The following is a 25,135-nucleotide window of genomic DNA, read 5'->3' as shown; positions in this document are numbered from 1 at the left end:
TGGGATCCATCAAGCGCGAGACCCCCGTCCTTCTCTTCCACAACGGCCAACCTTGCCTTGCTCGTCCGAACCGCCTCACCGAGGGCGCACGGAGCAAGATTAGCAGGCAGCACCTGGCCACGACCACACAAGCAAACATCACCACCACCAGCTTCAATAACACGCACCAGGCTCACCCAAACCAATTCGGGAGCCGATCTTCTTCACACCTCTGGCCGGGCTCAAAGTCAAAGTCAGCGAAACATTGACTATCGTCGTACACGATGCCATTCTGAATCCCATTGATTCTCTGTGGAATCCCGTCGACATTGCAAAGCCAAACCACCAAATCATCTCCATACCAACAACTCCATTTGAGTTTTCCAAGCCTTTTCGGCTCGTCGTCGGCGGGTGGGCTCGTGTTTCGGTGGCCTTCACCTTGACACGGTGTGATTCACCCTCGGAATCCCAACAATTGCAACCCTGTGTTGGATGATCAAGGACCAGACTGCGGCCAGCCACGTTACGCCAGGGGAACGAGAAAAATTTTCACCTAGGACGCTTTAGCGGCACTGGCCCGGTAAGATTCCCCCGTGGCACCGTTGGAGACCTTTTTCCGTCTCTCTTTTGGTGTGGTGGAAGCCATCTCCAAAATTCAAATTCCACGCCTGTTCGTGCGAGGACCCAATTTCGCTTACTCGTCACCGGTAAATTTACCCACACGGCAGCGCCTACCTTCACAAGGATCACTGGGCTTTATCTCTGGACCTTTTTTTTTCTGGTGCCCCTCGCCCCTCTTGCTCTTCCACGAAAAAGTTGCGCCCGGGGACTAGGAACCGCCAGCCGGGGGTCCCACGGACGTTGGCGTCGACTCATTGAAACGACAAGGCCTCCCAGTCCTGAGTCTGCCTGTGTGGTCAGGGTGTTAAATCCCCCCGGCCGTTAAGGCGCCGGAGTCACTATCAGAAGCGGTGACCGGATTTTGATACTGGTGTGGCTAATTTCAGCGTCAAGGTGTGAATATCGATCTTCACCTTTCGGTGGGCGAGGGCCTGCTCATTCCCATTCCAACCCCGGCGAAAGACCAATGTGGAAGGTTCAATTAGGACATCGATCAGAATCATCTTAGACCGCCGAGATAGAGGAGAGAAAGTGTGTGTCATTAGCCGGGTACGGTGACTCGAACAATCAGAAAAGCAGTCAAAGGGATCCAGCACCAGTGCCCAACGTTGGGAATCGAGTTGCAACTTGCAGCAGGCCAAAGGGCGACTGCAGGCAAACGCAAGTGGCCTGGACGACGAGGTGCATTCTTCACTGCCACCCCTTATTTCCACGGACGTGCCTTTGGGGGCGCGATCGTGTGTGTGTGTGTGTCTTCTATTTCCAGGAGCTTCTTTCGAGTCAGCAGCGAACCAAAGCGCACTTGCATCGAGCTGTGCCACGAGTACGCTGCACAACGGTGATTGACATGTTCTGACCAGGACTGTGGCCGACTAGACTGGAGTCATCATCACCGTCGTCGTCGACCACGACTACTGCAACTTTGTAAGCCCCAGCAAAGCAGCCTAAGGTGGACTGCGCATTGGTGCGTCGCGACAGCTGGCTGAACCACGGACTTGAAGGGCTTGGACAGTCTGAGGATCTAAGTCGCTGCTCGCTTCCGCGCGATTTTGAACAAACGCACAAACGAAGGACGAACAGAGACGCAAGACCAGACAACGGAGTGTCTATTGGTCTATCGCCGAGAGGTGAACAAGCCAGGGAGAGAGACAAGCGTTCACCCAACGTGTAAAAGGGGTCCAGTCGACACCGTACGGTGTAGGTCTTCGCCTAGGAGGCTGGTGTTGCAAAAGGGAGTACCCAGCAGCAGCGGCAAAGCATCAGGATTCTCATTGGGAGCTGCCATCTACTGTTCTCGATCAAGCATCCATCTATCCGCCCACCGCGGCGAGCTGACCAGGGTCCCGAGGTGTGAGTAATCCCTCCTCTCCCTTTACTCACCACCAAAGCTGAGCAAGCAGGACAGAGAACGCAGAACAGCGCAGAACGGCGGCGAGCACGAGGTACTTTGTTGGAAGTCGAGCCATAGGAACACGCCCCCCCTCAGGAACTTGTCGTCTGTGTTCCCTCCCAAGAGGGGGCGCTCTAAATTGGAGCCAGGTTCCGTGTGCTCTTACGCTAAGGCAAGCCAGCCACCCCTGCCACCCCTGTCCTTCTCTGCAGCAGGGGACAGGGATCAGAAAAGGGAGCTGCTTTGGTTCCTCCGGGCAGGCCACCACGCCCTGGTGCGAGACTTGCGAGACTTTGGACTACCACCCCTTGTGGACCTCTTTCGCGCGCATTCCCACTCCTCCCTTCTCCTCTCCCACAAAAACTGGGAAAACGCACCGAGTAATTAAATACCACGCTGCCCTCACCACTACTCTTGAACTTCTCCTCTCTTCTCATGTTTTTGGCTTCTGCCAATCAATGAATATTCTTTGACATTCACAGCCTCGGCTTCGGCTACCAACCACCTTCAACCCATCCTCGACAAAAGAGTCGTCATTCGTTGCTTCGCTGGCGTCCTCCGAGAAGCCTCCAGCAACTTCCATTCATCACACACTACCGACGTCGAGAAGATTCCTTCCCGAGTTCGGTAATCTGGTTTCCATCCTTGGTCATCGAGGGTAACCTGTAGCAGTTATATCAAACTTGGTCATGTTCGGGCACAGAAGACAAACTTCCTCTCCTCTATCATCCGACCGCATACCAAGGTGACTTGCTTCACCTTTTCTTCGCGCCTCGACATCGGCGCGACACCCTGGCCCTGGAATCACAACCATCCGCATCGACACAACCTACCGACATTTTGGGGGGAGTCGTGAGAGCTAGCAGAGGAAGCTGCTAGAGAAGAAAAAGTAGAAGACAGATTTGAAGAATACCGTGGACGCCTCCCATCGACCTCGCCATAAAGAGCCATCAGTCAACATGGCCTACTCATCCCCCTACCCCGGATCTCCTCCCGACGAGTACTACTACGCCCGGGAGCGATACCAGTCGGCAACGCCAACTCCATCCCCTCGGGGGTCCTCCAGCTATTACTACCCGCCCGGCTCAACCCCGCAGCGTCCGGCAACCCGCTCCCACTTCCGTACCAGCAGCAGTGGCTTCAGCGAGTACAGTCCCCGTCCGCCGACGGCGTCGCCTCGATACACGAGCGATGGCTACTATGCCACGGCAAATGTGAGTAGTGGTCATCATTCGCGCAAGCATTCATGGGCCACTCCGTCGCACCCACCGCGCGAGCGCCGATCTTCTTTTGTCTATGTACGGGCCGCGACGCCCCACGGAGAATCCGACGATGAGATTATCGAAGTGGATGGCCGTACTTATCTGGTGCCGGGCAAGTCGTCACGGGCGAGGAGCAAGAGGCATTCTGTTCAGGAGACTTTTTACTATGAGGATGGTCGAGGATATCCCACTGATTACCGTTCCCATGCACAGAGCGGTTTTGCCTACATTGAGCGCGACATCCCAGCGTATGAGCCTCGCCCCTCCCGTACCCCTGCCAACGGCCACTCTCGCCGTTCCTCGACTTCGGTTCCCCAGAGGCCCTCCACCGTTCGCCCCGGCAGCAGTTCTCAGGCATCTAAGAAGGCTCAGCCTCAGACTGAGACCAAGAAGCCCACGCCACCCCCAGTGGCTCGCGCGGCCACTGAACAAGACGCCAAGAGGCACAAGATCCCCTCGGGATACTCACTCAAGAACTGGGATCCCACCGAAGAGCCCATTCTTCTCCTCGGTAGCGTCTTCGACTCCAACTCCTTGGGCAAGTGGATTTACGACTGGACTGTCTACCACCATGGCCCTGCCACTCCCATTTCTGACATGGCAGGTGAGCTCTGGTTGCTATTGATCCAGTTGGCCGGCAAGATCAAGCGCGGAGAGGAGACTATCGAACGCGTGCGCAGCACCGAGAAGAAGGAAATCCTTGATGACTTCATCGATGCTGGTGAGCGCCTGACTGATAAGCTCCGCAAGCTTCTCAAGACTTGCGAGGCTCCCATGCTCAAGGCCAGCAAGAAGTCCTCTTCCCTCGGCAAGAACGCCGGTGTCCAGTTCGTCGAGACTCTGTTCGGCATCGAACGCGAGTTGGACAAGACTGAGCGATTCATGCAGGGTGTTCGCCTCTTCATCCTCCGATTCGACGCCAACTGTGATGACATCCTCAAGAACCCTGAGAAGTAAATGGCCCCCTTATCTTTGGACACTTTCCCCTGGTTTCCTTTCTGTCTATACTGCCACATCCCATGGACGGAGTACCATCAAGGAAGCCAACGGATGAACCATCGGAGCCATACCTCATTACCACCACAAAAAAACCAAGAAAACCCAATATCGAACCGACGGATGGAGTTGCCAATTGTACGATTAGGAATCTGTTTTCCGGATCTCATTTTTCCTCGGGAGTTTCCACTTTCATCTCATTGAAACACGACGGATTTGGATTTCCCTCTATTCATCACCATAAACATAATCTGGCGCAAGCTATTATGCATCGGGGATACACACCAAGGACTTTTTCTTTGCGATACCCAAGATACCACACGGACCCGAACCTACACGGGACGAGAACGACACGAACGAACGAACGCACGGCATCATCGACCTTGTGTTACAGGGATGGACATCAAAAGCATGCTTTGGTTGCGAAATGATTACCACGGGCGACTGGAACACGTTTCAGTCATGGAAAAGGATAGCGTGCTTACGCTTTTATCAGGAATGCTTTATAGTTTACTGGGCCTGGTTCAACACTATTCGGAACCTCGCCATCGCACAGTTTGCGCGCACAACAGGGAAACAGCTTTTACGTGTAATATGGTCGTTGATTTGCAAGGACGCAGCCTCGACAAGTTGAATTTATCTAGACGGATGCACGGGATTTGGTTGTTTAGTTTTGTTTTTGATTCTTGGATTGCACTACAGCATCCACAACACGCCGCACTGGAAGCGTAGCTCGTCATTTTATTATTACTGTTCACTCGGCTCGATTATTACGAGAGTCGAAACGCTTTTCCTTTCGAACTGGCAGGAAGACTACGGAGGAGCTGGATATACCCCTTCCTTTCCTTGTTACCGGCTCCGCGGGGGAAGCGAGTCTGAGAAATAGTTGCAGAAATCAATCAGTATCATTCTTAACACTTGTCCCCTCTATAATACGCAAAATGACATGTATGGTTGAGTGACATGGGACGTAGTTGACATCAACGTCATCCTCGGACAACATCTAGTGTCCATGACCGGGGTCCTGATTTCCCACGTGGCTCTGTTCAGGGAAAAAGAGAACCCCATCGTGAAGAGAAGAATCCTTGTTCGTCTGTGCGGTTGTTAGGGATTTGGCGGACGGTGGTTCGATCGTGAGGATAGTTATGAGGTCATTTGACCAGCCAGCCACCCTTGTAACTCTTGTAAGCGAAGGGCTCCGCGCGGGGCGGTTCGGGGGGAAGCATTTCATGCGACTAGGGTCCTGCTATGCGCGACATCACGCGGGGATTATGGTTTATTTCGGAGGCTGACGATTCTCATTAGGTAGGTAGGTAGCTCATTCATGGATGCGGGAGCTGAGGACTCGGGTCTGAGTGATGCGGCGCGGAGGCAGCGGGAGTCGGACGACGCGGGAATCAATGGATCGTGGGATTTGTTCATCCGGTGTGTCCGTTTGGACGGGGGAAGTTTGGAGCCTCTGTTGGTTTGGGGGGGCGTGAGGATTAGGGCTGCGAGGAGTTGCGAGACATTTGAGAAAGTTGAGACTGAGAGAGAAATGTCGATTCATCTGGTCTGTGATTACTTGCATATCACGTCCGGTCTGATTTTCTTCAAACTCCACTTTTTGTCATGTTTGACATCTTGATGATTCTGGACTGGACTGGACTGGAATCCTGCTTTCTGGATCTACGGTATGCATTCTTGTTACGGATAGCGAGCCGAAATACCTTGCAAGTTTATGAAGGAGAGATATGTAGCTGTCTTGAACCTAATCTAGTCTCTCTTTCTTTACACACGCCCGAGTTGGGGCTCTTTTGCGTTGGAGAAGAATGCTGGAATGCGTCGAGGATTGAGGTTTGGGGGAAAACAGAAACCATGATTCGGAAATGCCAATGTATCGGTGTTGGAAAAATCCCTCAACGGGCTTGCATGTAGCTGGATCACGGATTGTCTCTTGCTGATGTATGCCAAGTGCAAGACGGTGAGACTGGTTCTTATGAGGGAGACTGTCAAACTTTGGCCTTGACTCGATGCCGCGGAGTCATCACACGGAACAGGGCGGACGTGTGTACTCAGAGAGCGGAAAGGAGTTATTAAGCTGCGTTTCCATCGGTAAAAAGGGTGACTTGCCGGCCTGCCAATCTCTGTGTGGGAGCGTTGTGTATGAGGTCTGTTATCAGCGACGTTGGGAAGAGACGGGAGGCTGTTTCCTGGAGGTCCTAGACGCGCTTTACCGCAGTTAGAGTCTCACGGGTCGCGGGAGCACTTGCTTCTTCCCTTTCCACTCTTTCTTCGTTTTTTTCTCCTTTTTTTCCTTGGTCCCTTCCAGAGACTCAAGCCAGCGCATAGGGGTCCAAGCAGACGGACTCAGACTGGCCGCCCTCCTTTTTCAATTTCAGGGTCGTTCACGGGCACGGTTACAGTGTCTGAACTCTCTACTCCGTAAGGTTGCAATGGTTCAGATGCTCCTCTCAAAGAAAAGAGAGTTTTTTTTCTTTCTTGTTTGCACAGCCGGTTTACTAGGACGTGCGTTTGCACTACCTACCTACCTTACACTGGGGTCCGGGAGCATGGATGGACGGGGGGGTGGCGGGTTTGGTGATGAAGATGAGACGGACGGGATGATGACGGTGCGTCTGTACCTCCGTAGAGTGTGGTTCGCGGGTATGGGTGAGTCATGTTTTTGTCACTGTATGCCTGTTCTTACGTCTGTTCGTTTCGACTTTTGAACGTGAATGATTGTGTGTGAAGATTTGCACGAAGCCGATGAGAGGACCAGGCATCGCTACTTGAGAGAGCGCCTCAGGGGGGGAGGCGAGGTTCATCTGTACCAGGGAACGTGATCTCTCAGGATATCAGATCTCAGGAATACATAGACTCAACTGATGACTCCCAATGATGCCCTCTTCTTTTCTTCTTTTCCTTTCCCTTTTTCTAGCTCTGCTTTAGGCTTTTCGCGATACATGCGAGTGATTGAACGACAGGACAGAAAAAAAAACTCGGAAGAACGGCGCCGCCGAGACGAAACAACGGCGGCGACCGGGGGGTTAGGGGGTTGTTAGCGTGGGGCAAGCCGCGTACGGGGGGATTCATCGCTGTGGAAGGAAGAAGAGAACGCGCCGGCCGGCCGGTGTGGCACACCTCCTGGCCCGGGCGGGACTTTTTCGGGCGGTGGTGGTGGTGGTGTCTTCGAGGTTGTAGTGTAAGCTAACTTTTGGTTGGTGCTAATTCAGAGATATATCCATCGAATTGAAGGGTGCTGGACGACAAGTGAGAGCGCTCAAGAACCTGGCTTTGCCTGGGTAGGTAAGCCCCTCTCCCCCCCGGGACGGGGCTATCCTGCACTGTCTGCAGTTCTGTGAACTTTTGTTGGAGTGAGCCAGGTTTGGGATGTGAAGATGACAGTGTGGTAGCACGCCGGCTTGAGGCCCTCTCTGTGACGGAGGCGAACAAACAGGTGAACAGGGGAATATTTACCAATCTGGAGGGTGGGAAGAAGGCTGGCTCATCGGTGTGACGAAGTGGTGATGGAGGTTGCCCTTGTTTCTCGTGGCGGGCGTCTGGGCGGCTGGCTGGTCCGTTTGCTTTCCACGAACCTGAAGTCACACTCTCTAGCCTGGGTACCTACATCTAGGATGGTGTTTGTTTCCTTCTAAGAGGAGGGGGCGTGCAAGTCTCAGGTGGTTGGTTTGAGCGGTGGTTTGCATCCAACAGGGAGAAGAAATATGGCAAGGCTAGGAATTCAGGGTGGCCGGCTGGTCGGTTGGAGAAGATGGACAGGGAGGATGAGAGTGATGTGTGTGTTGGGTTGTACTGTAGGGATCTGGTGTCTGGTGTCTGGCGTGAACGTGTGAACCTGGGATGCGCGGATACCTGCACACATACAAGTGTGCATGTTCCAAATTGGGGTTCATTCATGTCGGGCCTCAGCGCTAATCTCACCAATCAGCGGCGCGGGTGGTGTGCATGGCGCCGGCAGTCTCAAGTGATACCACGTTTTCCCCCCTCTTGGCTTGGTTTGTTGCTTACTTTAGGTGTGCCGTGATATACACGATGAACAGCTTGCTCTGAAGGTTGGTTACAGTGGGCGTTCTTTTCTTGGGCGCGTCTACGTCGTTGTCGATCGGGGGCTTAGAACGTGAATAGACACATGAGGTCTCGGCACTGTGACACTGAACACTGTGACTGACAATATACGACTGGTACTAAGTAAGCAGTGCAAAGTGAGGAGGTACACGAGGTGCGTGAAAGTGCAAGGTACTCCCGTGAGCAGGCTACGACCCAGTGTGACGGTGGCACGGGTGGCTTGCGTTTACCTACTGCCTACTTTAGCGAATGATACGATGGCCGCGTTTGGCGTTTCGTGTGATTCGAGAAGGAAGTTTACAATCTTGGATCGGGGCTTGGGGGGGATCGGCGGTGCGGGAGGAATTGGGGGCCAAGATGGGCCGCCGCCAAAGGGGCCCGTTGGTAGCCTTACGAGGCGGAGATTTTGGAATACGTGATACCACGCAGAGGCGCGGGTGAGTGAGGGATGAGTGAATTCTTCATGTGAGATCAGCTTTTGAGATGAGGTTGTGAGATGAGATTCATGTGAGAGGTCAGGTGAGAGGCGGAAATGGCAGTCACGTAACCATCCGTGTCTGAGATGACGGACGGCTGACGATCGCGAATGGGACTTGTGAAGGATGCCGCTCTTCCCGCTCTAGAGCCAGTAGAATCCATTTCAAAGTGTTTCGATCGTTGGTTCATCGCCCTTGCGTGTGTCTGATGTCTCTGATGCGCCCTTGCAACGGTGGTGGTTGCTCACATGAGGCTGAAGAGTTGCGGAGAGACAGTGGTCAGCGCGCTATGGATCCCTTGATTCTTGCTCCCTGTGACTGATGAAGAACTGTCATCCGCAGGCGTCCATCTAAATCTTCGGCGACTTAATTCCAAGTTGGCCATGATGCCGGATCTGGGATGTTTTTGAATTCTTGAAAACCTGAGCGATGATGGGGGTACCCCGGCGGTTCGGAACCTCTTCGGAGAGGTTAAAGTTGCAGTGAAAAGATTAAGACAGAGGTCAAAAATTAATTCCTACTCTGGCCTAGTCGGCTTTCTCATGAAAACCCGTCCAACCAGAGGTACGAAATGCTCCTACTTCAGCAGTCGGCTCAGGTCCTCAGGGAGTGTTAAAATCGCAGTGAATCAGGGGGTACTTTTCTCAATTTCCCAAGGTCTAGACCAATCAGCTTCCGAACCAATACCCCAAGGATGGTCAAGCTGGCGCCCTCCAACTTGGGGTGCAGAACTTCCACGCCTCTATAAGCCGGAAACGAACAACAGTACAGAGACTCGACATCTTACCTTAGTTGTGATCATGCAGAGTTCTCTACAGAAAGAGTTAATTGAATCTCTTCGAGTTTGAATACAATGAATTGCCAGACTTGGAACCTATGTTGGTCGTAAGGTTGGGTCAGCCTTGCCTGATCGCATCTTCTTGGGGCGGGTCAGAATTGCAGTGAAGCCGATAGCTACGCCACCTGAATGCGGGACATGCACCGAACCGCAGTTGGCTGGGTTCCATAGAGATCGAGCGATCCCTGGGCATCCGGGGGTTAAGGTCGAATTGAAGCAAGACTACGTATTTCGAACCGCCGACAGGATGAAGACTGCCTCAAAGATGATGATTGAGTAGTGTCTGACTGAGCAGGGAGTCGATGAGGCCCAGAGCCTTGGGAGTGTATGAGAGTCCCAAGTATTGAGGGAAGTCAACATCCCAGTGAACAGGTGAGTCTTCTGGTCACTGGAATCCTGCAGGAAACCTAAGGGGTCCATCACCTTGAAGGGGGAGCAGTGAAGTGAAGTGAAGTGAAGAGGCCTGCATACTCGCCAACGGACATGTCAAACCAGATGGCGGGGTTGGCGTCGATGGCCCACGACAAGACCCATCCGGACCCGTCAAAGGGAGACAACCATGCGGTTGACACAGAGAAGGGCAGCTGCAATTGAGGGGTGGATTTGCAAGGTGAAGGAAACGGAGGATGCGAGGATGTTTCCCGTCCAGCCTTTTCTGGCCAGATCGTCCGTTTCTGTCAATCTCGAATTGCTTCCTTCATACACGCCTCTCTTATGAGAGTCTAACAATTGCCGGAAGTCTGTCATCCAAAGGAAGCAGTGAGAGACATCGCGTCTTGCTCAGCCTCTGTTATACATCAACCTCCGAGATTGGCCTGAATAAGCTGACGACTGCTTTACCTTGCACCACAGGAAGCCATTGATTTCAGCCCAGTGGTGAACGGACAGTCTCACTGGTACTACCCAATAGACAGCGAGATTAGCAGAAAATCACACAGTCGGTGCCATCGATAAGCCTCCCGACTGGCTCTCACCAGCATCCAACAATTCACAAAGCACCAACCGCGAATGCATGTATGTGGTGGTGTAAACGCACCAGTATGCACAGCGCGGCACAGCCAACGACGCATCGGCAGCTCGTTATTTTTGGGAATTCGAGAGACACCTCCTTCAGCCCTCAGTAACCCATCCAAATTGGAAGCCTGCGTCATTTCTCACAGCGAACCCTCCAACTTTCAACCTGCGCGTCTGCAAACTAGAGAATGCAACCCACCACACCCCCGGGAACCCAGGCAAGGGTAGCCCATGGGAGGAAGAGAGAGCCAGTGTCGGTACGAAGTAGTGCTGTGTCGGCCCGTTCCAACCTGGGACCGTTCGTCGCGACTCCCGTCTTCCTCTTTTTACCTTGTTTTAGCGACCTGTCACTGGTCATTAATCACCACGAGTGGGAAAAGTCGCCTTTGCCCGGCCAGTCATCCTCCATCATCGACCATCATCATCCATCAACCAGCTGCACACTCCCCCTCCCTCTGCCCACCTTTCCCTTGCTCTCCCGTTGCCCTTTTGAGATTCCGATGAGAGAGCCAGAGGGCGTGCTCCGGTCAAAAGTTGAATCAAACAGTTCTGGGCGTTGCTTGCCTGTTTGTCGTACGAAACTCCGCCTGTACAGCGGACCGTCTACTTCCCTTGAGCACATTGGCCGATGTCTGGAATGAACTGACGATGCGCGTGACAATGCGTCTAGGTATCTCAATCACGACTCCTGTCCCCGCGGCTGTCGCGTCGCTGGCTGTACCTAATCTCACGCTATCATAGCGGACGGGTGTGCTGACACATGGCTGCTCACTGCGTCTTTTTTCCTCTTCCCTACCCGCCGGGATACCACGGATGGCGTCCGCACGCAACCAACAAGGAGGAGGGGTTTTGAGACGACGAACAAACGATAACCGGGAGGGGAAAGGGCTGAGAGACCCAAAGACCCTCACTCTAGGCTGCTAGTATGCGCGGGAGGGGCGGCCGTTGCGGAGACTTTGTCCCATCATCATCATTCCTGCGAATTCGCAACGCGGTGCACTCTCTCGCCTGCGTCTCTCGGTCTTCAGCAACAGCTGTGATGTGGTGCAGCAGCGGCCGCGTCCGTCTCCTGTTGCTGCACAGTTATGGATCCCCCTTGGAGTTTGACTCCATCCATTCTAGCCGCAGTCTGCGATGATGCCTCGCGCTGCCGTGCCATGCGCTGCACAACGTAATGAAGGCCCCTAAACCCTGTTTCTCGCCCGCGCACCGCAGTATCACCAGCAGTTCGTCTCGAAAAGACCACTTCCTATTGTAGTATCAACTATGCCATACTCGCAGATATCTTCACTGGTCATCCACGCTGAGAAAATGCACGCCATGTCCGGCCGATCCGGCAAAGACCATGTTCTTCTTCTGCTTTCCCCTCATCCTTCACCCCCATGTCCATGACCCGTTAAACCCGGGCGACTCCATTCCGCAACGTGCTCCCCACGCCGAAAACCGCCTCTGCACTGCATGTGCCTAAAACGACAGCGGGCCACATGGGAAGGCCAGACGAACCCGGCCAATGATAATGCTTCAGAGCCCATGAAAGGGGGACCCGTTGAAGAGGGGGGCGTGAAGAAATTCAAATGTACCTCATCGACAGGGGGATGACTGTACACTATTCCGTACCGCCGTGCCGTAGCCTACACGCCCTGGTCTGCTTTACCCCGCGCCTGCATTTCCGCCTTCGTCTGCTTGGTCCATAACCGCCGTGGGATCGTCGGCCTACTTTGGCCAGCACAGTGCGTTGCGTCGTGGACGATGTTCTGCCCGGCGAAGAACGGCGGATGAGGTTCAGCTTCGGGGGCCGAGGGATCGTAGGTGTTGCGGGCGTTCAAGGTGCAGGATCTTGCTGCCTTGGTACGGGCCACGGCCACGAGTGGCCCGGCCGGCCTGTGAGATGGCCCCCCTCTTCCTCCCGGCGGCGAGTGCCGTATGCCATGCGACGTTGATCGATGCGGCAGCGATTCCTTCCCTTGCCGTTGCGGAGGTCTCACACACGGCTAGGACACGGCCGGCCGAGATGAGGTTTTCCCACGGCACGCACTGGGTTGGCTCCTGTCTCTACACACCTCACAATGACTCGATGCTTCGTAAATAGTAGATATGATGGACGTGGCTGGGAGGTTATAGCTGAATATGGGAACGAGTCTTTGTTAGTGGTATCTCTAATCCTCTAGCTGAACACCAGTCGTCACCGGCGCCATTTCATATCGATGCTAGAGTATGACGCCGTCTTCAACCGCTCGGTCCTCGACTATGGAAATCCCCCGGCTTCATCATCGGCGTCGATTTCTCCCAGCCACTGCCAGCAACACCCAACGCGGACTCGAAACTTCGAGCAGTAAGTAGTCCCTAGTAGGTATCCGTGAATCGACCACCCCATTGACGAATCAACTCAACCCGCCGCTTTCTACTCTACTTCCACACGCTCGAACTCTCGGCCCCAGCCTTCTTCCCCTCCTGATACGTCTCACTCAACGCGTTGTACAACCCTTTAACGCGCTCCATCTCCTCCTGCCAATGAGCCCTCTCCCCCTCATCCTTGATCTCCTCCACCAACTCCCCCAAACTCCGCGCCGTGAAGAACTGGTTAGTCCGGTTATACAGCTCCCGTCTCCCCAACGCACTCTCGTCCTCCCCCTCGGCCGGCACGCGAAAGACCTGCTGCAAGATATTGATATCGTGCGGAATCGCAAACAGGTCGCGGCTGTCCTCGTACGTGAAGAGGTAATACACCTCCCGGAAGCCAGACCAGGCGATGCCCGATAAACAAAGGGAGCAGGGCTCGTGGGTTGCGAAGAAGACGCAGTCGGTGCGCGGGGAGGGGCGGGTGGAGGGGTCGGGGAAGTCGCGCGTGAAGAAGGTTTGGATGCAGTTTATTTCGCCGTGGAGGAGGGGGGAGGTGCGTTCGTCGTTTGTGGAGACTGTGTAGGGGGTGAGAGCGTCGTCAGAGGAGAGGATTGCGGCGCCGAAGAGCTTTGAGCCGGAAGAGACGCCGCGGGCTGTCAGGGGCACGATGCGGGTTTCTGTGAGGGTAAGGAGGGAGGCGAGGACGGTTTTTGGGTCGCGGGTTGGGAGGGGGGGTTCTGTGGACATTGTGATGGTGATGTCTTGTCTGAGTTCTGTGATGTTGTGTGGTGGTGGGGCTGGATTGGGTGCTCTTGAGATGTGCGTAGATTACGAAGTACTATGTGAAGTCAATTGCTGGTCGTCAAAGTTTTGTTGGTGTTGATATGGTGATGTGGAACTGAGATGGACCCGCGAATTTATCAACCCCGCGATGCTTATCGCAACACGTCAGATGCTATCCGTACACGCACATATGTGTCTAAGGCAGTGTAAAGACATAGTCACCCAGTTAAAGCGTATGAGTGGGCGCCGACCTCCTACCATCGGAGGCGTCCGTAGCGCGGGATGGCGGGATGGGGAATCTACTGTTTCCGGTCGCGGCGGGCTGAGGGGCGGCGACCTCCGATATCTGCGGTCTTTATGAGGTCGGAGGTGGGAGATGTTCCGAACGCCAGGCTGTGAATGCGTTTCTTTCAGTTTTGAATGTGAAAATGGAACTGTAAGTAATACGCGGCGTGCATTGGGGATGACGTGGAAGTATCTGCATCTGCTTTGCTAAGAAATGTTGGATTTCGGTCGAGAACCAGGCCTGGAGGGTGGCCAAGCCCGGAAGCTGGGCCCACTTATCGCCGGTCTCCGATCGGAGGCCGCGGGGAGATCTACCATACATTAGCTTTCCTCGAGCAGAGCAATACAAAATCAACGATTTGGGCCCGAGGAATAGAATTCGCGACGAAGACAGTGATGATAGGTGATCCTGTGGTCGCATCATCGATAGCGTCCTGGATTTTCTGCAGATCGGGTTGAGAAAAAGACTCCAGCCTCTACGCGAATGTCACGATGTATTAAGAGCACTAGGAACCGCACGCCACCTGCGTACACTCAACGTCTCACTTGGCGTATCTCGCATGGAATATTCCAGAGAAGATCATGGGTCTTGGGGCTGGGCGATACAAATTTACTCCCCTGAAACTTTGAGATGATCTTGACGAGCGATCCAGTGACATCAACGGGAGCAAGTATGGAAACCACATAAGCAACGACCCGCCTATAGGGTGTGCGCTTGCGTCGAGATGAAGAGAACAGGTGGTTGCGAATGATTGTTTGTGAAGCTCGCGGCAGTTTTAAAGGAGGACCCTTTAGAAGTGCTGACCTATCATACGGAGAATATCCTGGTCCAAGTGATGACCTCTGAGTCCGCTGCATTGAAAGATGGAATATCTGTTCATCAGGCTTGCAACAGAGCTAAGCTACCTTGTATAAGAGAGGAGAGTTTAGGTTGCTGTGTTGACTTCGGCGCTAACACTAATCGCCTTGCGAGCTCAACGATATCATCTAGGTCCAGACCCAGGTTTGACTTGCGCCTGCGTAGATATGAACACCTCAAAGTCGATTCGGACTGTATGCTTCTCGCGATCCCCGATAGTTATGTCAAACAAGCGAGCATCGAAGCTTTAAGTAACCTATCTCTTTCCGCTCGCTCTCCAATCCGAGGTATTTCACACGGAATATTCAATGTAGGGGGCGGGATAGATGACTGAATAAGATGTATTACCTTGGGTCACATCTTCATTTCAGGGTAGTGACGATAGACTGTTGCGTGCATATCAATCCTGACCCAATAAGCAACTTGCTGTAGCTGACAGAGCATCTTCCGGAGCATTCCTTCTGGCACTAGACACTGAAACAGGTTGATGAGCAAAGAACCTTATACTGAGCTCCCGGTGGCTTGAAAGGCAGACGCTTCCGGCTGGGCAAGTCCGTCTCTGTCTTGAGGCTCCTACTTCGTGAGGTTTTTGGTGTTAGACGTTGAATGAGTTCATCGTAGTATTGAATCAATTCATATGTGGTAATTCATCGGCGATTCTTGTCTCGAATCTTTTTTGATTTCTTGCCACAAGCATTTTCCCTTATCCATGCACCTCTCTCGCGTAGTCGCCGGAGGGACTAGGTTAGTACCAAGGCATCAGCCATCAACTTCGATTAATATTGAAACCTGAACACTCAGTTGACGGCTCTCAACTCTGGTATCTTTTCTCGCAGCCGGCGAAGTGAATCTCAGAGGGATTACCCATGTCTCCAGAGGCGGGTACTAAGTAGCACATTAGTTTAGCTAGTGTTGTTGATGATCCAGCAGATCTTTTACGACGCGTCATACACATTTAGTAGCCAGCATATTAAACCATCTCACTCATAGCTATCTATTAACTCTTTTCATAGTAGTTGAATGAAGTCTGTAGAGTTATCGACGAGCAATGCCATTAAGCTCGGGGGCGGAAGGAGGTGCGTGAGCTAGTGACCCGCTTCCTTCATAAAAGAAGAGCTCCTACTGGTCAAAACTGAATGACTAAGCGGTTTCTCAGTTTTCGTCCCGCCGCCGTCTCATCGACGACACCAACCGGCACTCTCAAAACCGAGTGAGTCTGTAGAGGTGCAGACTCAATCTTCACACCAACAATGCATTACATACGGCTCCTCCGAGCACCAACGCTTACTCGCGAAGATAACAGGAAATATCTCTGGTCCCTCAACGTCGTCTTCACAATCACAACTGACCTCGGCGACTCCTTCCTCACACCAGAAGACACTGACCCCGTCAAGATCAAAGTCTCCGCCGGGTGGGAGAAACCCAAACAGAAGTCACAAAGGAATGAGGAGACATCAAAGAAGCAGAAGGGCGAAAGTATGGCGCTGGCCGCTGAGAAGGTCCTGCGCTGGACCCCCGGCATGCGCGTCCTCAAAGCCGACATCCCAGCCCAACACCTCCCTGGACGGGGAGCCCTCCTGAACACCAACGATCTCGGCCCGCTGAGAGTACGCATACGCGCTGAGGGCGATAAGTCAGCCGACACGGCGACGAGTGTCAGCTTCGCGGGGTTCAAGGGCGAGTGCGGCAAGATCCTACCCCTCTGGGCAGACGTACACACGCCAGGCTCCGAGGCGCCAACAACCTGCGTCCGGAGACTTAGCCACGGAGATCGGCCCTCAGAGCCAGTGTTTGAAATTGAGGAGGATATCGGGGAGAGTATCGCGCGGCATATCTGGGATGCCGGGTTGATGGCCGTGTCTGGGCTGTGGCAGGTCAGCACGCGCGAGAGCTTCGCTGCGGAGAAGCACCCGTGGCGCATGAAGAAGTTTCACAGCCTTCTCTTCGGGGATGAGCCGGTGAATATTCTCGAGCTCGGATGCGGTGTCGGTATCCTGGGCAACGGGCTGGCGCAGCTCTTGTCGGATGCGGATCCCAAGGGCGAGGGTGCCATCCTCATGACGGATTTACCTGAGGCCGAGCACCGCGCCTCCGCGAATATCGACAGGCTTGTGGCGAACGAGGCGGCGAGTATTCATCCGCGGTATGAGAACCTCGACTGGGACGATGGTCGGAAGGGGGTGTTTGGGCCGCTGGTCAAAGCCAAGACGTGGGACGTCATTGTCATGAGCGATTGCACGTACAACGTGGACTCGCTGCCTTCTCTGGTGCATACCTGGACGGCGGTCCACGTGCACAATATCTCGAAGAGCTCGAATGAGTCTTTCCGGACGTGGGTGTACATTGCGTGGAAGAAGCGGCATCCGGACGAGAATGAATTCTGGAACCAGGTTGACAGCCAGGGATGGACTCTACACGAGGAAGATGTTGTTGATTTGCCGGTGCTCGGCGGCGAGACGGAGAAGATCTTTACGTATCTGTTCAGCATGAAGTCTACAATGTTTGAGCTCGATGAGGAGAAGGGAGTCTGGAAGTGCTCATAGTCGCTAGCATGAGACCGGTTCGAGAAAAAGATTCTCTGCCGAAGAAAGAGGACCGGCCAGACGATGAGAAGAGGCCGTCAGGCTGTGGAGAGAAAATGAGCACGGCGTGCGGCGACCGTCGCGATTGGGGCGGTACCCCACGCGCTCGATACAGGCATAGGCACCGTCGATGTTGGGTCATCCTGAAATAGCAATCGTCCGGTTGATTGTCAACAAGTATTCATCCTCCCAGAGACACTACGTCGATGTAGCTGATTCCTGAATGCCCTGGAGATCACCATACCGCAGGGATATGCAGGCTTAGTCGAGGCATTTCAGCGATGGCTGCAGTAAGTATGGCTGGAGATGGGAACGAGAGGCTTCTGCTCCACCAGCACGACTCTTCCGCTGATCGACACGCTGCTAGGACGGTACTTCGTTGCTGCACCAATACTCCCAAGATGTAGCCTAGGTTGGGAGACTTCCACTAGAGGCAAACCAAGGGTATTGTTACTTGAAGATGACCGGGAAGACTGGTTCGACTACCGGCGATGGTTCTGTGGCGCAGTAGGCCCGCGGCTCACCTACTATCCCATTCATCCGGGACAGGGCGAGAGGGGGATTAGGCTCACGATACACCAACGCAACTTTGCGACCATAAGTGAGCCGCCCATCGAAAGATCGATGGGCCAATACATCGACCTCAAACCACTTACTCTTTCCTTCTCACGTCCGAATTTGAAAACCGCTTAGAGCGAGCCACATCAATCTGACGGGTGCGTTCATTGCCAACCAGCCTTCAACTATTCACACTATCGGCCCCTTCCCGGGCCCAAAACCAACCCAATAAGCTACACGTGGCTATCCAGCATTCCTGGGGAGACACAAAAGGCAATGAAAGGCTTCAACAAGTAAAAGAATGGACGATCTGGGAATCGAACCCAGGACCTACCGCATGCTAAGCGGTCATTATACCACTAAACCAATCGCCCATGGTATGATCTAGCCCGGACTTGAACCGGAGACCTTCAGTGTGGCAGACGAGAGAGATTGAGGCTCTCGAACTGTTAGACTGACGTGATAACCAACTACACCACCAGACCAGTTATTGTTGAAGACCCACGGGGACCAGGATGAATATGAACGAACGGGAAAGGGAATCGACTTGCGTTGCGGTGAACGGGGCGCGAGAAGCGAGGGTTTGGAGTGCAAAATCTGCTGGTTGCAGGTGAGGGTTTTGATGACCGCCAATCAGAGATCTGCGCTAAGGGGGGTTTTGAAATTGCAGTCTCCGCGCTGGTCGGACGCCGTGGCGGGACTAACGGGGCCGGGGCAACTTGCCGGAAAGGGACCCGCAGACGCTCCGCGAGTCTTCCGCAAGTCTCCCGCATGTCTTCCGCAGAGTTGACCTTGTGTTTACAGGCCATGGACTCATTGTCGAGAACGTAGTGAAGATCTATGGCTTGTTCTGGGAGCACGCTCTCGTATCGTCTACCGTACTGGGCGTGAACAAAGCAACATGAAAGGATCGGCCACTTGACTAGTGCTTACCGTTGCTGCGGGCTGGGTTACGTGGCGGACATAGCCATAACGTTATATAACGTTGACATTCTATCGCCAATCTCCCAGCCTCGCCTCCGATTCATCATGCTTTGATCACGACCGGGATCTGCCTATATCAAAGTCTTGCCCTGATGAGATGTTGATACTTGATACCGATACAGCTCATCCTTCTACAACAATAGAAAGATAGTGTACATAGTGTTCTCTGCGGAGAGAGATCTCGCCTAGACGCCATGGCACCAACCACAGTCCTCATCACCGGTGCAAACAGAGGCCTAGGCCAAGGCCTTCTCCAGCGCTATCTCGCCCTCCCAAACCACACCGTGATCGCAGGCAACCGCGACCCGAACCACGCAACATCGCAAGCCCTCAATGACCTACCCAAAGCCGACGGAAGCAAGCTCATCGTCGTCAAGATCGATGCCACCGTCGAGAAGGGTGCCCACGACGCCGTGAAGGAGCTGCAGGAAGCCCACGGAATCATCCACCTCGACATCGTTATCGCCAACGCCGGTATCTCGTACGCATGGCCGACAGTCGCTGACCTCAAGATCTCCGACCTCCAGGCGCACATGGAGCCCAACGTCTATGGTGTCGTCGCGCTATATCAGGCTACGCGACCGCTGCTGCGCAAGTCGTCCAAGGAACCCATGTTTGTGCCGATGGGTTCGACTGCTGGATGTATAGAGTGAGTTACATATTGCCTCTCGCATAGGTAAATTGAGATAAAGGCACTAGCACAAGGCCAGCTGACATCGTTCCAAAAGAAACCAACCTCCCATCCCGAACGCCGTCTACGGCCCCTCCAAGGCCGTGGTAAATTGGCTCACGGTCAGGATGAATGCAGAAGAAGACTGGCTCAATGCCTGGGTACTGATCCCCGGCTGGGTCCAGACCGACCTCGGCAACGCTGGTGCTCGGGGTCTGGGTCTGGAGAAGGCACACATTGGCGTTGATGAGTCGTGCGATGGCATGATGGGGGTTCTTGCTGCGGCGAGCAAGGAAAAGTATGGTGGCAAGATGGTGGCGTATAATGGCAACTTTCCTGCGTGGTAGTTAGTTAGTTCAGGTCTGTTTATCTGTGAATGCTCCCTTTCGAAATAGTGGCTTTGGGTTGAAAATTAAGCCTTGTACTATTCATTTACCTAGTGTAACGTGAAGTTGTCTGGAATCAGGACTGATTATGTATGTTAGACAACGTCAGGGGCTGCACAGGGAGACAGTCGCATCTAGATGTCGTGAGCATCCCTCCCTTGTCTGGGACGCAACCGCATAATCTTCCATGTCGCTACCTCTCGGCTACCAACACATTCCTCGGCCCGCGACTGCCACGCAACGTCAACCCTGAATTCCTCATTCGGCCCGTACTGGAATTGTGTGTAACGGCATGAAGCTCGACAGCCCCTTGGCCCCTAAGCTAGACGCCCGAGACAACAAATGCTTAGCTTCTACTTCCCCTTCAGCCTCATGATCATAGAGGCCACTGTCTCAACCTCAACGTCGTACGGCATATCTGAGCGAAACGAGATATCTCATCGCCCTGGGACTCGGTATTGAAGTGCCGTGAGCGCTTCCCTTCAAGCATCAACCTCATTTCCTTCCCACATGTGCCAAGACGAGCTTTGGAATTTTGGAATTCGTGATCACGCCAATTGACCTATGGCCTCCGCAAGCAACTGGGGCCGATCTTCTCGGATTATTGCAGTGTTCATTTAGCGGAGATATTCATGGCTTCAAAGGACTGTCTCGGGCCGGGCACGCGTCTGCTCAACACCAGTAACCCACCTCACGAGAGGAATGATGGGCAATGGCTCAACGGCATGATGGCGCCCATGGAAGTATTCAGCCTCTTTGCTCTGCGGCCCGTTGGGGATCCCCAGCACAATCTCGGCCCTCTGCAATGTTCACATATGTCTGGATGGACCAAATAACTGGAACCTCGCAGATCTTACTGAGCTCTCTTCATCCTATTTCTTGGCCCACATCTCTCTCTCTCTCTCTCTCTCCCCCTTGGTCACCAACCCTCACCAGTCAAGTTGGGTATCCACTCTTTCATTCTGCTGGAGGCTTTTTTCACTCGCTTACACACACTCTCTCTGTCTCTAAGCTTACGGAAAGGGCAACGTTGACACAATGGCCTGGACCAAACACGCGGCCGTATTCGCGGCCTTGGCTCTCGGTGCCAATGCTCAGGCGCCAACCAATACCCCTATCCCGGCGAACATTGGATTCGTTCTGAGTGTGCAACCCCCTGCCGCCGTGTCGAACACCACTAGCTTGCCGACCTCCGCGATCACCGGGATCTCCTCTACGCCGACGTCGTCTCTCAGCGTCACCCTCAGCTCCAGCAGCAGCAGCATCCTCTCACAGCCGACCACTGCAATCTCGAGCAGCGGATCGTCGTCGGTGCTCTCGTCTGGGTCTCCCAGTGGAAGCACCACTCCAACCAATTTGAACCCGCCGCAGCCTACCTCCACGCCCACAAGCTCCGCTCCGACTGTCGTCACGCCGGGCAGTTCCACCACTTCCCCCATCCTTTCGAGCAGCAGCACTTTCAACTTTGGGAACAGCAGTACTGCTAGAACGACTCCCTCCTCGACTAGCAGTGTCTTGAGCACACCTACCACTTCCTTGTCGACCAGCAGTGTTGGTAGCAGCAGCGTTGGCAGCAGCAGCAGTGCTCCTAGCTCCAGCAGTACCGGCACCACAACCTCTGCTCTGACAAGCACTACTACCGGCAGCAGCAGCACTGATAGCTCGAGCATCACCAGCACCACTTCCAGCAGCAGTTCATCGGGCACATCCTCAGCTTCCTCCACTGATAGTTCCACTTCGACTTCCTCGACTTCCAGCGATTCCTCAAGCTCGAGTAGCTCCTCCACCTCCAGCAGTTCTTCAAGTTCGAGCACCTCTATAACCATTACTTCGACTAGCTCTAGCAGCTCTAGCAGCTCCAGTAGCACCAGCGTGAGTAGCATCTAGCATCCCCCCGATGTAGCCTCATGCGACGTACACCATGCTGAGTTGTCTCCAGTCTACTTCCTCTTCGACGCTCTCTTCGTACATCTCGGCCCCGTCTGGTCCTTGTGCTATTAATAACGCCGCTTTCGTATTCCAAGCCTCAGGTACAGGAGACGTCAACGTAGACGGCAAGTGGGCCGCGCTGTCGCCGGCCTTTGGATCAGGCTATAAGCTCCGTTTTGATTCCACCAGACAACTCGCGCAACAGTTTAGACTCCAGCCCGACTGCGCGCTCACCACCGCTGACGGTACTTTCTTGGCCATGGTTGGCGGTAACGCGAATCTCCATTTCCAGTACTTCTTCCAGTCCACCGCCATCGCTTCTTCTGTGGTCACTGGCAATCCCACTTTTGAAGCCGATGTATGCCAGAGGAATGCCGACAACACACTTAGCTGCACTGCCATGGGTCAAAGCATTTTTCAAGTCACGCAAGGTGACCCTTCTCTCCAATTGGGCGACCAGAATTACGGCGAGCAGGTCACAATCAACCTGGTCCAGGTACCAGGAACCATCTTCCGTTGAAGTGGTGGCACATGGGGGCTGAAACTTGAGGGACATCACTAATAAATAGCTTTTAAGACAAATCTAATAGTCGCATCTCATTATGAGGTGCTCTCCTTTCCCGTATATCCCGTCTTTGTCTCTCCCAAGTCCCATATGCCATCGCATATCCAGTGCCCATCTTCTCTTGTCCACAAAAAGTCTGGTATCCTGTCGAATCTAGCGTCGTACCGGTCCGATACCCCCATCCAGAACCAAAAGTCATCCCACTTCATCGACATGGGCCGCTGCGTCTCCGGCCCAGAGTGGTACACTGGCGGCGCGTCCCTGATTCCTTGCTCGTCGAAGCAGTCCGCCACCTTGAACCATAAGCTCTCATCCTTGAGTTGATGAATGGCAATGGCATCGTTACCAACCAGCGCGTGCTGGATGGCATCCGGATGCGTCTTTTTACTAGCCCACGCCGTGCCGTCATGCCGTGCGTCTTTATTGTCGTAGTCGAACTTTTCTGAGCCCCTAAAGTTTACAAAATTGGCCTTCTCGTGACCCTTGAGCATGAGAGTCGCTATGGCCATGTCTTCGCCCGTCACCACGTGATGCTTGTTCTGGAGGTCCGCCAGCAACTCGACCATATCCCATGTGACGGTGTACATGGCGCCGTGCGGGAAGACGAGATCCCAGTACTTTGAGTAGTAGAGCTCTCCAATGACAGTCTTCTGGACTGTGCTCTTCATGAGCCTACTGGCACTGTCAGTCGAAAGTCTCGGTGACAGGAAACGGTCCCAGAATCCTCGTGCGTTGAGCCATAAGTCGGTGTCCATCTTCGACACAAACTCGTACTGGACGTTGTGATTAACGAGCCACTTGTAGAACTCGAGCGTCTTGATGGTGTTGGCAGTGATGTCGTCCTCGGCAATAGTATCCAGCACAATCATGTCTCCAAAGGTGCGGTTCTCGTTGGCCACAACCTCCATCCACTGTGCCCCAGGATTTGATACCACGAAGCGTCCGTCAAAGGGGACATCGCTAAAGATCTTCATCCACGTGGATCGTATGAGCATCCGACGTTCAACATCTGATGCCGTCGAGATGACTGCTGCCAGCCAGGGGTTCGGTAGTATGCTGTCATCCGTGCTGTTTGAACCTGTTGGTTGAGGAGAATACGGGAAAGGTAAAAGATCGTATGATGGCTCCGGAAGCCCGTCCACCGGATTTCCATGAACGATAGGCTTCGTGATCGGGGCTTTGAACGGCTCGTGGTGAGTTGGTCGTTGGGTATCATGAGTAAGGTGAAAAGTGACGCCGAGAAACAAGATGAAACAGATTGCAAAAACACGAAAGAACCTCCTCTGAATACATCGACTCAACGATGTCCATATTGCCATGGCCATGGACGAGCATGAGGCTACGGAAGCCATGTTGTCTCTCTCACACTCTCGCTCTCAACTGTCACTCTCTCTTTCAGTTGCGCGAACGCAAGCGGTTCTGCAAAAGCCACAGCAAGTAAGGGAAGAAATCTGGGATGAGTAGAGCTGTCAAAAGAAAGAGGAAAGAGAGTTCAGAAGTTGAGACGAGCTGGGGTGGACGGGAAGTAACCCCAAACCCCCCTGATACACGAGATTGCAGACAAGATTTTGTAAACCTCTCTGCAACTATATCGGGCGAAAAGTCACTCAGGAACGGTTACGGCTGCCTGCTCAGCGCTGGGGCCAGCCACCACCGCCATGCTGAGGTGGTGCGGTCACATCCCGAAGACACAAGCCCACAGGAAGGCAGGCAGTGATGTTTTGGTTGGCTCGTGAGGACTCCTTCATCAGATGGTAATCGTGGTAGTGGAGGGTATGCGCAGGCCAACCTGCGCTGCGGGCTTCCGTTTGAATCAGACGCGCCGCGGGCATTCGGTTCTGATACGTGATCGGCATTTCCGCCGAGAATTTTCTCTTTTTCTTTCCTTTGATTTTTGCTCTGTGTATCTGTGCTGTGCCGTAATGCCATGGCTTTTCCACCCCGGGGTTTGCAAGGGTGATGTACCTAGTTGATGGAGACAACACTTTTTCCCGCCTATATGCAGATCTCCATCATCCTTGTTCCTTCGTTCGGGAATATGAAGCCACGCGACATGTTGCCTCTCAGTCGTCGGGCGTTCCTTCGCGCCATGCACTGCCTATTTCCGCAGCGGAGGCGTTGCCTTGGCGGAGCGTCCAATCAGCCTCATCAATACCGAAGTCCCTCATTTTGGGTTCCGGAGAGATGAACTTGCGAAACATCTATCAGCTGCCAAACTTACAATCTTGCTAGTGCACGAACGGAATCAGAAAGTAGACTTTTCGTTATCGGCTTCGAAAGATTCTGCCAGATGCAATTTAGTTTGCGTATAATATCACTCCGTTAGTCTCTATATTACTGATTGGTAGCCGTGAATGGAGTACTACAAGCGGGCGATTATTCTATCACCCGGGTGGGGAGTGGCTCTACTAGAAAACTGTAAGCGTGCGTATAGCAGTACTTGAAGAATTAACTTTTGCAAATGATGATGTTCGAGTTGACATCATGGACGGACCATCTACTACCCAGTGCTGACGATGTATATCAGGGGCAACCCTAAAGTCCCAAATT

General features: G+C 53.6%; 7 protein-coding genes across 7 annotated transcripts; 4 read left to right on the top strand and 3 right to left on the bottom strand.

Moving 5' to 3' along the window:
• Positions 1 to 1,179: 1,179 nt before the first annotated feature.
• Positions 1,180 to 1,287, bottom strand: CPAR01_00111 (uncharacterized protein; the record flags this gene model as incomplete). Its single annotated transcript, XM_060484404.1, has 1 exon — positions 1,180 to 1,287. The coding sequence occupies one exon, from the start codon at positions 1,285 to 1,287 to the stop codon at positions 1,180 to 1,182; it is 108 nt and encodes a 35-aa protein (XP_060355261.1).
• A 1,662-nt stretch (positions 1,288 to 2,949) lies between these two features.
• Positions 2,950 to 4,209, top strand: CPAR01_00110 (vegetative cell wall protein gp1; the record flags this gene model as incomplete). The annotated part of the gene is made up of 1 exon (XM_060484403.1): positions 2,950 to 4,209. The coding sequence occupies one exon, from the start codon at positions 2,950 to 2,952 to the stop codon at positions 4,207 to 4,209; it is 1,260 nt and encodes a 419-aa protein (XP_060355260.1).
• An 8,841-nt stretch (positions 4,210 to 13,050) lies between these two features.
• CPAR01_00109 (cytidine and deoxycytidylate deaminase zinc-binding region) lies at positions 13,051 to 13,731 on the bottom strand (the record flags this gene model as incomplete). Its single annotated transcript, XM_060484402.1, has 1 exon — positions 13,051 to 13,731. One exon carries the CDS (start codon positions 13,729 to 13,731, stop codon positions 13,051 to 13,053), a length of 681 nt encoding a protein of 226 aa, XP_060355259.1.
• A 2,430-nt stretch (positions 13,732 to 16,161) lies between these two features.
• On the top strand, positions 16,162 to 17,454 carry CPAR01_00108 (uncharacterized protein; the record flags this gene model as incomplete). The annotated part of the gene is made up of 1 exon (XM_060484401.1): positions 16,162 to 17,454. One exon carries the CDS (start codon positions 16,162 to 16,164, stop codon positions 17,452 to 17,454), a length of 1,293 nt encoding a protein of 430 aa, XP_060355258.1.
• A 1,775-nt stretch (positions 17,455 to 19,229) lies between these two features.
• On the top strand, positions 19,230 to 20,052 carry CPAR01_00107 (aflatoxin biosynthesis ketoreductase nor-1; the record flags this gene model as incomplete). Its single annotated transcript, XM_060484400.1, has 2 exons — positions 19,230 to 19,684; positions 19,764 to 20,052. The coding sequence occupies 2 exons, from the start codon at positions 19,230 to 19,232 to the stop codon at positions 20,050 to 20,052; spliced, it is 744 nt and encodes a 247-aa protein (XP_060355257.1).
• A 1,077-nt stretch (positions 20,053 to 21,129) lies between these two features.
• Positions 21,130 to 22,540, top strand: CPAR01_00106 (uncharacterized protein; the record flags this gene model as incomplete). Its single annotated transcript, XM_060484399.1, has 2 exons — positions 21,130 to 21,963; positions 22,031 to 22,540. 2 exons carry the CDS (start codon positions 21,130 to 21,132, stop codon positions 22,538 to 22,540), a joined length of 1,344 nt encoding a protein of 447 aa, XP_060355256.1.
• An 80-nt stretch (positions 22,541 to 22,620) lies between these two features.
• CPAR01_00105 (uncharacterized protein) lies at positions 22,621 to 23,937 on the bottom strand (the record flags this gene model as incomplete). Its single annotated transcript, XM_060484398.1, has 1 exon — positions 22,621 to 23,937. One exon carries the CDS (start codon positions 23,935 to 23,937, stop codon positions 22,621 to 22,623), a length of 1,317 nt encoding a protein of 438 aa, XP_060355255.1.
• Positions 23,938 to 25,135: the final 1,198 nt, after the last annotated feature.

Source organism: Colletotrichum paranaense, assembly GCF_030867605.1.
Source record: "Colletotrichum paranaense strain IMI 384185 chromosome Unknown Scaffold_1.1, whole genome shotgun sequence".
In the NCBI taxonomy this organism is placed as follows: domain Eukaryota; kingdom Fungi; phylum Ascomycota; class Sordariomycetes; order Glomerellales; family Glomerellaceae; genus Colletotrichum; species Colletotrichum paranaense.
This window is presented reverse-complemented; position numbering and strand designations above follow the sequence as displayed.